General features: G+C 38.6%; 1 protein-coding gene across 1 annotated transcript in view; it reads right to left on the bottom strand.

Moving 5' to 3' along the window:
• The window catches only part of CAPN7 (calpain 7), a 124,073-nt gene that overhangs the window by 64,389 nt on the left and 47,293 nt on the right, over positions 1–12,391 (bottom strand). The window contains exons 4-5 of the mRNA XM_089652073.1: positions 6,931–6,998; positions 408–611 (exon numbers count right to left, since the gene is read on the bottom strand). Coding sequence (XP_089508199.1) covers positions 408–611; positions 6,931–6,998 — 272 coding nt within the window. The remainder of the gene's footprint in view (positions 1–407; positions 612–6,930; positions 6,999–12,391) is intronic.

A 12,391-nucleotide genomic window follows, 5' to 3' on the forward strand; every position in this document is an offset into this window, starting at 1 on the left:
AGGGATACACAAATTGACAATTGTACGTCATATCTTCATTTGTGTCAAACTGGCCACATACATTAACCTCTGCCGTCACAATCTCATTTAGAGGGCCTACCATTCTGGATATGAACTGAATACATTATTTCAGTAAGCCATTTAATACATAGTTGTTGATACATCTAAAAAGCAACTGTACAATCAGATTGTTGCCAGTTTAAGAAAGACAGACATTGTTTAAAAATCTTTTACAGACAAATCTCACCCAAAAAAATCTAACCACACAGTAAGAACTTTTCAGTCATCACCCAAATAATATATGAAGTTGTTTCTGTTTCTGTCTGTTCACAGGAAAGATTATTCATCAATGTGGTAAGCACCTTCATACGTCTGTGTATAATGTTAACAAGGCAATGAGATTGTACCTAAGCACTTCGATTTCCTCTGATGTGTATCTTTGGCGAGGTGGCTCACTACTCTGGGTCTGGGTAGGTTTGACAGATGGTTTATCATTTAAACTGAAGTCTGGACCCAGAGGGAGATACGGTCTTGCTGGCTGGCTTGGCTTGGGGGCAGATATTTTGTCTTTAACAGAAGACTTGGACATAGATTCCTTTAAGGATTCTGCCCTAATACACAAAATAAACAAAACATATGAAAATAAAACCAAGGATGCATTGTCATTCACTTAAATAAAAGACAAGAAATATCAGCCAACACAATACAGCAAAGAAAGGTAAATACTATTTGTTATCAACACACCCAGCTGGTTTATAATGATCCCGACAGTGTAGTAAGTAATGTTAAACTACTCTGTAATGTCAACAGCTGTGAAACTGGAAAGGATAGGGGCTCTTTCGGTGTGCTACAGTCCAAGATAAAAGTAGCAGTGGTAATTGTTATTGGATCAACAGGATTTCAAAACAAGAAACTACAAATTAAAAAGGTATTGGGCAGGGTTAGATGTCCAACGACAACAAAAATGGCTCAATCCCTATAAGTCTGCCACTTTACAGCCCAGGTTCAGCAAAATCACATACATGCAGGGTGGATAAAAATCAATGATTTTTTTAAAAAAATCAAAAAAATCTGATTTTGTTTATTTAAATCGGATTTTTTTTATTTAAATCGGATTTTTTTGAATAAAATGCTTTTTGAGGAAAATATATTACCATCCAAAGGTTATTCCATCATGAAATAAAGATTAGTTTTTTACTTATGTAGAATAAGGCTGTATATGTTTAATTTTTTTGGTAAATAAATTCCATTAATCCATTCACAATGTCATGCTCTTCCAGAGGTTTTTGTAAGATTATTGGGCAGTTTCTCTGCCTACAAGATATTATCACAGATGATTGGTTTACTTTTGCAGTTCTCAAAACTGAATTTGACTCAGTGGAGATCACATGCCTCTTCTTCACAGCAAAAATGTTATAACATGAACAGAGTTAAGAAAAAGACCTTCATCCTAACTTCTACAAACCTATGAATACAGAATCAACCCCTTCAGTGCTAAGTTTCAAGAAGTTCAGTGAATAGAAACAATATTTTTCTGATTGTTTGGAGTGGAATAGATCTGCACAAGAACAAAGTGAAACTATGTGTGTTGAGGAAGGGGCTGACAGTCTAAGTTTCTTAAAATATATAATTTTGTTTAGCCGAATTAGTTAACAAACATGGATGTTTGTTTAAGCAAATAACATATGCTGGAATGTTATTGTTTCAGATGAATAAATCTATTTAAATTGTTATTATTAGGGTAATGATTATTTTTCTCCTTCCTATGTACAACAGAAAAGTTGTCCAAATATGAATGATTAACCTATTAAACTGGGGATAAAAAAACTAATCTGAAAAGTTATTCTAAAAATCTTCATCTACTTGCATATTAAAGTTATACCAGCAAGAATTAGTCTATGTAGAAAACTATGATCTAAATCAAGCCTTACTGACTAGTGATTTAAATCGTGATTTAAATCAAATCCACGCTGCATACATGTGATAAGCAAAACAGGCCTCTAGGTGCATTTCAAATGATAACTAAATAATTCGGATTGGTGTTGTTTATGCATTTCTCATATTAAAGGAAAAGAAGTTTCAGTTACAGATAAGAATGTCAAGAATGGGGTCCATAATGAAATTTTTAATTACTAGTAACACAATTCATGGGTCCAAGACATTTAACGACATTTCAACCCATTCCACTGCTTCCAGGGGGCAATTATCCATCTAGTATTTGTGATGATAAACCCTGTTCCCCATCAGCATTTTTGTAGCTTAAAATCCCATAGACGTACATTAAGTAAAGCTGGCCATAGAGAATCAAAATTCAGCCAGTTCAGCAGGGACAGGCTGAATTTCGCTGTCAGCAAACAATATCCTGGTGGGGGGTAGGTTCCACTACATTGTTCAGCCCTCTGGCTAATAGAACAAAAAAAACAATTATCTATGGCCAGCTTTACTAATAGGAGATATGTGCAAGCACAAGTTTGATTCTCATTTTCTACTTATAGAGTGTGAAAGAATTTGAGTTTCTGTTAGAATTTTATTTCCGTCTGTGTTCCAAAGTGGAGAGATTTATCCTCCCTATCTAGACAGAGAGTGAGAAGTAATCTTACCAACAGCAATATAAACAACAATAAAAACCTTACTGCAATGTTCACACTTCCCCATGATATTTAGGCCTCAAGCACACAGGGCGTTTTAAAAATGCTGGTAGTGCTAGCTGTATAAAGTCGCATTAAAGACATGAGTTTTTCAACGTTTTAGCTAATTTGGCTCAAAAACGTCAGTTTGCTGTGTTTTACCGCATTTACCAGCGTTAGAGCGCTTCTACAGCTAAAAAACTCCTCTAGAAGCCCACTAGTTCTGTTCTTTTTTTTCCAGCCAGAAAACTCCCCTACCAAAAAAGCTGTTTAAAGTCTATGTGTGCAGTCTATGTGTGCATGGATACACAAGATAACATGCTGGGGAGTTTACTGGCTAAAAAAAAAGAAAAAAGAAATAGAAACATAAATGTACTTTTTTTTTTACCTACAAATATATTTTTTATTTTTAAAAAGGTGAACTTATCCTTTAACACTGGCAGGGGTGATTTAAAATGATCAGCTTTTATTCATGTAAAACCTTTCCCTAAATGAAAAAAAAAACGGTTTGTTTTAACAAAATAAAAAGTATGCTCTGGAGTTTGGCTTCAATTTGTTAGTGTTTCTAAATAGCTATTACATTAAACATTTTCTAGCAAAAGCACGTTACAAATCAATAAAAAATTTATGGAAAGTAAAAAGTCTGTAAGAATTTAAAAATACTTGATTTTTCTGTGCGTATACCTGCATTTTCCTAAGTTGGTGACAGAGTCTCTTTAGCCCTCATTCAGAGAGTGATAGTGTATGTCTGAAGAAAGGTTTAAAAGTTGATAAGAAATGTCTCACATCAAACCATGTGATCTTTAATTAAAACTCATTCAGGCTGTCCTTCTTATTCAAAAGTTTCTTTTCCTAACTGCAGTATTGAATAGCAACCAATTCAAGTTCAATCTGTGAAAATTAACATGTACTAATAAAGACTCCATATTGAATAAGAACAAAGACAATATAAATCATTGCCTCTAAAAAGGTGCTTGCTGACGTGTTTTAGATTAGACTGATATTGAATATTTCTTCAAGTCCCATAAAAGCCCACGTGACAAATCTGGCATGGGCAGTTGTAATGTGATGAGACTGAATGAACAAAATTATACGAGTTCCTTTATGTGTGCAGTTTCTCAGAGACAAGACATTTATATAGCCTCTAAACAAACCAGCAAATATAAGTAAAATAGAGCATGGAGGGTTGATGTATAAATGAGGGAGTATGATCAAATATAACAATAGGGTGACCAGATGTGCCCCATTTAAGGGGAAGTCCCTGATTTTAGAAGGCTGTTCCATGCAGAAAAGTGTCCCTGATTTTGTCCCAGGTTAAAATAATGTGTCCAGCATTAATAATGGTGCCCCTGGCCGTAATGCGTCTCAGCAACATTTCTGTGATTGGCCTGGAGCAGGAGGAGGGAAGGGAGGAGTGTGTCTGCTCCTGGCTGTGTCTGGGGTTTTGATGATGTCATACACCAATATCACGTGGTCTACTCGATCGCTCCCTGTTCGGCTTATGTAGACATTTTTGCGATAGGTAAGGATATGAATTATTTGCCTCCTTGCTTTTCTTTGTGATGGTGACCTGCAGTAAACATCTGGGCCTAGTGCAGGTAAGTCAACACTACACTAGCATACAGGGTGGGTGGGCACCCAGGTAGAGCAGCTGCCTCATGGACAGAATTTTCATGTGGGGGAAGGAAAGGGGGGGTAGGTTACTTAATAAACCTACCCCCCCCTTTCCTTCCCCCCATGAAAATGTAAAATAAGTAATAGTAGACACAGATGGAAATGTGTGACATTACTATTACTATACTGTACACCTTCAACCTGGGACATGAGCGTGTTAGTGGTTTCCCGTGCAGAGAGAAGAAGGGGAGTGATGGAGAGGTGACATGCTCCATATGATGCCACAGACTCCTCTCTGTCCTGCAAGTACATGATGCTTTCTGCAGCTGTATAGGTGCTACCCCTGGAGATGAGGGGAGAGAACTTGCCAGAAGATGGTGACTGTGGGGGCTTACCAGCATCATCATGTACAATTCAGCTAGTGGGAAATTTGTGGTTTTGTAATGGAAAGGGAGGAATTTGTATTGAGAGGAGTTTTTGTTTTGGAGGCACTCTGTGCTTTACTTACTTTTGGCCTCTGCACTCTGCATGTTATAAAAAGCTCTTGACCCAGCGCAAAGTAGGCTTAGGTGTTATTAAACCACATCCCCTTTAAACCACAAGCCATTATCCCCACTCCATGGCCCACGGTGAATAAAAGTGCCCATGGATTTTCTGTTTTTTACCTTAAAATGGAACTACACTGCATCTGAGCGCCACAAACCAAAACACTATTTAATTCATTTTTAATATTCAAAGCAAACACATTCATCCATGTCTCCATTTATATTGCTGAGAAATCACTTTGAAAAACAACCCATAGCATTTCTGGTCATGGCCATCTTGAGTAAGGGCAGATGATTCATCTAGCATTTACTTCCTGGAATCCATCTGCCATTAGCTCACCTTAGAAAACCCCTCCTCCCCTCCCGAATACTCCTGGGATGTATGACATCATTTGCCTAGGCCTGGAAACCAGGAAGTAACTGAATAATGTAAAAAAAAAAAAAGTTTAAAACAAGTAAATATTATATACGTTTCTATCTATTTACTGATGCTAGCAGCATAAGGATCAAAAATAGTCAATGTTGACTGAGAGAGTGAAGTTCCACTTGAATGCATTCTCTGCATTAAAGCGGTATTAAACCCAAAATCAAAAATATATTCTTTTGCAGCTTACCAATCATTAGATGTGGTGGCTGCATCAGTTTTCTATTCTTTGGCTTTTTCCCTTGGTTTTCAACTGGTGATTGGGCAAGTAACACACCTCCTGTGTTAGTGAGAGGCAACTCTGAATGAATGAGTACAGGAAGCACAGCAGACAGCAGCACTGTCAGTCCAGGGGAAGGGTAGTGTTAAATGTAATAGAGATTTAGATACACTAACAAATTGAAGCCAAACTGCAGAGCATACTTTATAATCAGTTAAAACAAACAGGTTTTTTTTTTTCATTTAGGGAAAGGTTTTACATGAATAAAAGCTGATCATTTTAAATCACCCCTGCCAGTGTTAAAGGATAAGTTCACCTTTTATAAAAAAAAAACAAAAAAAAAACCACCTTTTTAATAATAAAATATACATTTGCAGGTAAAAAAGTACATTTATTTTTTTTACAGTGAAACCTGAAAAGCATTGAACCTATGATCAGCCAATTGTGGGTGCAATGCCAGCACCCTGCAGACTCTCAGTACACTGTACAGACAGGCAGTTACTGAATTGCAGGAAGAACCAATGGACTACAAGAGCACTCACCAGTGTTCTCGCAGTTCACTGAGAACTACAAGCCATCAGTATTTATAGAACTCAGTGAATGAATCACATGGTCGTGTGGGCGGAGATTCGCATGCCCATGCTGTTTTTAAATTGTGACAGTGTGTGCAGGGAGAAGATCCCCCAACAGGCCGTCACAAGAGGGGGGTTCGGTTGTAGAGGAGGCAGGAGCTGGAACAGGATACATGTTCCACCCTAAATAAAGGTGGAACATGTAACATGCTGCAAAGGTGGAACTTAACCTTTAAGTGGTTTGTCTCATCCATGCAAACTGATAAATTCTGCTGGAGGGCTTGCGCTTTTGAAAAACAACAGACTGCTGGGTGTATCACCAGATAAAAATAGAAGAAAGCAGGCCTTAAAAAGGAAACAAATACAACCATCACGTCTAGGAATTGGTAAGCTACAATATAATACATGTTTTCTTTAAGGTTTAATAGCACTTCAGGGCAAAAAATCTTTCAAAGTCATCTCCCCCCAGTTCCCTCTTAAATACTTACCTGAGCCCGATCTCAATCCAGTGCTGCGCTGCACTCACAGGACATGGAGGCAGAAGGGAGCTACTGGCGTCTGCTGCGGTTAATCAAATCCAGTGAACAGAGAGCAGGAGACCATGTCGAGCTGCACTGTGTGTGTCAATAAACACACACAGCATGGGATTGAGTCCACTCATCTGCCCCATAGCAAGCATTAGGGCAGACACAGAAAGGAGGAGCCTGGAGCACTGACGGTGAACCCCAGAAGAGGAGGTTTGGGGCTGCAAAACCAGGTGAGTATAACATGTTTGATATTTTATGAAAAAGAAATGTACGATTACAACCGCTTTAAGAAATATTAGAGTGCAACCAGTGTACCTAGTTAAAGATAACCACTCTTTGGTTAAAAAGCTGCCACAACAAGATGGATGTTACTTAAATAATACAGGAAATATTTTACTCACCTGTCCAGTGCTTGCCGAGCCAGCTGCTTCAGCTTTGTTTGTAGGTTTTGATCTGTAGTTTCATTAGACTAAAAAACAAACACATTGAAGAAGTATTTCCTAGATTGTCCAACCTTTAAAAGGTCAAAATGACAAAAGGAATGAAGAATCATTACATCCAGGCCATGATGTGACCTTTATTGTCTATAGTTTGTTTTATTCATTTCTAAGCACTTTTTCTTTATCTGGTTCTATGGGATAATCCAGTCTCAACCTTTTTTCAATAAAGGCACCTTCTGAAAGTATATTCAATCTCAAGGCAACCCAGTCTAAGTTCAAGTTCATACTAATGCAGGTACCCCGTTCACTCCTAATTTCACTCCGATGCATCTATAAATTCAGCACATTTGGAGATATGGGAACTGCTGGGAAATTGCATGGTCCAAAGCACCATGAGATTTCCTGGCCACTGCGGTTTAAAAATGGTGCAGGAACAATTTTCCTGCATGAAAAGCAGGCAAGGCAGCCCATTTAAATGAATGAGTTGTTGTGCCCAGGCAAATGCCATTTGCATAGCCACAATAGTGTGAACCTAGCTTAAGAGCTCATTCACACATGAGGTTGGGGGATGGTAAAATAAAGCAGTTGAGCCATGTTTTTACCACACCCCAACTTCTCTCCCTTTACCAGCCAAGTCTGCACACATGCTGTAGCCACGATGCTTTGCAGCTATGGCAGGAATTATACCCCCTGTTGCATTCAGCGGGCATTACATATAAATGGGGCTTCCCTTCAACCACCCTGCAACTACGTGTACTGTACAGTGGTGCTGCATTTAAGGCATTAAAACAGGCATTGAGGAGACGACATATCGCCTCCTCACCACCTGTCAAATGCCTCTGAAAAGCAACTCAAGCATGAATTACTTTTCAAAGTAGCAGCATTCCTTAACGCTAGTGTGAACGTTTCTTGAAAAAGCAGTCCTGCTACTTTAGAAAAGCAGCTCTGACCGTACAGAGTGTAGGGGTCAGGATCAAAAGTAACGTATGACCACCCAGGAGAAAGGGGGGGGGGAGCCATGTAACGAAATTATACATTATATGCTGGCTTGTTTCTTACATTTTGTAAGTGTTTTTAATCCGGGTGCTGATAAATAGTTTTATAAATAGAAAGCACTATGGTTCTACTTTTCTGTTTTCCATAATACATATTATATGAGAGAGTCAGATGGAGGAGTGTATACTGTGGCGGTGCTGGGTGAGGAGCTGGAGGAAGACCACGGAGGGTGTACACAAGTGTGTCCACATGTTGAGAATATAATAACCTATTGATGAGATCATAAAGTAAGGTGAGCAGGTTTTTCACCTAATGGTGATGGCATGGTTGGCACTGAAGAAGAGAGATACTTACATTGCACAGTGGTGTCACTAACAGTGTTTTAGCAGCAACTATTTAGAGCACTATCATAATATTTTAGGGTGTGTTACGCTGAATGAATAGGGATTAAAATAAAAATAAACTTCTAAATATCGATTTGTATTGTGCTGTAGGCCTGCTTGTTTGTTTACACACTTTACATGACCAATTTCACAGATTATCATTGTTGACAGATCACTGGCCACATTGCCTTCGTTTCTTGAGAATGATTCATCCTTTTACCCAGAGTGCTCTACCCTTTTACTAACACTTAAAACCTATTTATGGTCAAGATGTAAAACTATACATTTTTTTGGTGGTTGTGGGGGGGGGCTGTGTGTACTGAAGATGGGGTGGGCAAAGAAAGGCAGAAAGTGAGGGAGCAGTATATATAGACAGGCTCCCTCACTTGCTGGAGCGAACTGTCATTGCCAACTTTAAATGTAATTGCTGACATTTTTTTTCCTTTACATTATAGCTCAGAGAAGGAGCTGTCATTCAATTACAGCACTGAAGTAAACAGAGGCACGGGGTCACCGAGTAATGTGAACAAAGCCCCGAGGAAGTCACATGGTACTGTGACGCAACGCATCGGCCCAACGTAGTGACGCACTTCCGGCGTGGTGGCCATCTTGGTACACCTCTGTATATTCTTGTACACCCATGCATATGACATCCAAAAGCATGTGGTTGGAGCCCTGATTTTTATTATGCTGATGTAAGTGCAAATTTTATTATTTTTTATTCTATTTGGCAATAAACATATTACACAATGGAAGCTTGTGTTTTATGTTCCATATCAGCCGTTAGCGCAGCATTTGATCCTGCTTGGAGAAGGAGCCAATATTGAAGTGCTGATCCTTAGAGGGAGATCTATATACAGTGGGAGCTGTCGTTTGGAGTGATACTGACCTGGAGAATCTGTGAGAAGGATTCTATTAAACGCTTTGACTCGCAAGGGTCGAGTCTTTAAGGTGAGAGGCTGATTCAGCCAGTGGTCGATTGATCTTCTGTACAGCTATCAACCCACTTTTGTACACGAATATCAGCACGAGTTGTTGTGTTCACCTGAGTGTGATCAATTTTAAATTGGACTTTATACGCACGGAAATAGACTTTGTGTGCTGTTGCACTAATTTGAGTTCACATTTGCACATTATTTCGATTTATTCACTATATGGGGTATGTTTAGGTATATATATATGTGTTAATGCACGTTTTTTTATATGTATATCTATATATACACTTGTAGAAGCACGGATTTTTCAGTTATTTTTTCAGTCAGAAGGACTGATTTTTCCACCATCACTATAGAAGTTTTTTATCCATTCACATTTGTGTGTTATCAATTATGTGCAAGAGTTCACTTTAGTGGACACATTTATTCACTTATTGTTGGGGGGTTTATTTGTTCACTTGTTTATTTGAATTCAAACGAATATCGCTACATTTGTTCACAATTTAATTCTGAAGATCATTGGTATATGATGTAATGTCAGCAGCTGCTCGGTAATATTATTATTTGTGTTGAGAGTCATCCCAAGCGAAGGAGGTTCACACCATTAATGTGAACAAAGAGTAATAAATAAACAAACATAAAAATCAGCACATACAAATTCTCTAATTCTTAATGACAGTGGGCACTGAACACAGTAGATAATAAGGTCCAAATGACATGTAAAATAAGTACATATAGCACTAGGGCGAGCTCTTGCAGTTGTAGCAGGCTCTGGGTAAAGATATAAAAAAGAAGAAAGCGCCTCTAAGTACAGTATGTGGTACATTTATTGAGGAACAAAATAAGAAACACTCACATGATGGAGGAGAAACAAAAGGCATGTATAGTGAAAATGGAGGACATGACAGCGTCCTCGAAGTAATAGCCGTAGTCAGCGCTGGGGTAGACTCTGGATGTTCACAAGGACATATGTGAGTTCCAAAAAATGGCGTCCAGAGTACACCCTGGAGCGCAACATCAGCGTGAGCGAGCTGATGTAGGGAAGTCCAGCATGCAATGCGACGCGTTTCGGAGCATGCGTGAGGCCGATAAGAGGCAGAAGCGTGCTCCCTTCTCAAGCATAAACTGGAATGGAGGACATGAATGTGTATGTGTGTGTGTGTATATATATATATATATATATATATATATATATTTATATATATATATATACACACACACACACAAAGTGACACGTGCTCAAATTGCAATCAATCAAACAATAATGGAAGTGCAAAAACCAATAACTGGTCTGTCAACCAATTCGGCCAACCAGATTGGTACAGTGAAAATCTGAGTGATATCCACAACTCAAAATATAAAGTGGCAAGTGCTCAAAATACAATATAAACAGATTTTAATAAATATAATGCAGTCCTCTAGAAATGAAGTTATGTGCAAATAACAAATGTGCCCAATCCAACACAAAGTGCTTCAATCTTCATTCCACACTTGATAAGTGCTCTTGGTGACACTCTAATGTGACTATCCTTAAGTGGCTAGAGTGCCTCCTCACCTCCTGACATCGATCCCTAAGGGCCACAGAGCATTAGATATCCCACACCAGGAAAAATCTCATAACCTGGCTCCACTGGCTCCTCTGGTCCCAATAGGATTCCACTCCAAGGCTAGCGTATCTCTAGATAACCCTTCCACGCAATCGGACTCAGGTATATATGAAGGAGTAAACAAAAGAGACCTCCATAGTGCAATAACGTTTTAATGCTCTATAAAAACGCCAAATGAGATGGACACTCACATGCAATCCAGTATAATACAGCAGTTCCCATGTGCTATGAGTGTACTAGGGGATTCGGGTGTACCAAGATGGCATCAGACAGGAAGCGGAAGTGCGTCACCGCACTCACGCTCTACGCAATACACCACGATCACCACGTGTCTTCCTCAGATCATATATATATATGGGCAGACCTGATGTCAATTGGCAATCAATGTGAGATAACAAGCATTATGAGTTAAAGGTACAAGGCTGAGAAAATTCCAATGAGAAACAATGAGGAAAAATAATAATAAAAAGGAAAAAATAAAGACGAAAAATAAAAATAAAAATAGTAAGGGAAATGAAAAAATATAAAAAATAGAAATAAAAATAATTAAAATAAAAGATAATAATTACGAATCTTAGTTAAATGCTCAAGAATAATGAAAAATAAAGAAAAATAATGGAAAATAAATAATAATAATAATGAAATATATATGAAAAATATAATACTTCCATATGTCTACAGTATGTATAGGCAATGTGTATACAATCGTACAATGATACAATACAAAATGGTACATGTGTATAAAGAATTAAAAGTAATAAAATAAGATATATATGTGAATTTAACAATAAAAATGCGCATACGCACTTATACGTGACAGAGTAAATTGCTTCAAACATGCAAGTTTTTGTAATCAGAAAAAATAGTTAATACCAATAAAATAAAGGAAAAATAATTAATTGGAGAAATTAGAGCTGTATTAACCAGTACTAGATTATTATTATTATTATTATTACTTCGAGTTTATATAGCGCCAAAGGGTTTGCTCAGCGCAGTACAATAGAGGGGGGGACAATACATGGCACAGTACAACAACAACAAACAATGTACGAGGGGTAAGAGGGCCCTACTCTTTCGAGCTTACAATCTAAGTGGGAGGGGGTAAAGGTACAGTAGGAAGTGGCTGAGGGGAATGAGGGGTGGGAGGAAAGAGGGAGAATGGCCGTTGAGGGTGGGGTAGGCTTCCCTGAAGAGATGGGTTTTGAGGGAGCGCCTGAATGTGAAGAGGGAAGGCGACAGTCTGATGGATTGGGGCAGTGAGTTCCAGAGGATGGGGGAGGACCTGGAGAAGTCCTGCAGTCGTGCATGGGAAGAGGAGACCAGGGAGCAGGATAGAAGGAGGTCCTGTGAGGAGCGAAGGGTACGGGTAGGGCGGTACTTGGGGATCAGGTTGGTGAGGTAGTCAGGGGCAGTGTTGTGAACGGCTTATACTGATACTGTATAGCAGATAGCACATGATCAAAAATATCAATATCATAGAATGGTGCTGACATCTAATTCC

This window comes from Staurois parvus, unplaced genomic scaffold (assembly GCF_062004578.1).
Source record: "Staurois parvus isolate SC_StPar_1 unplaced genomic scaffold, SC_StPar_1.0 ptg000670l, whole genome shotgun sequence".
NCBI classification, from domain to species: domain Eukaryota; kingdom Metazoa; phylum Chordata; class Amphibia; order Anura; family Ranidae; genus Staurois; species Staurois parvus.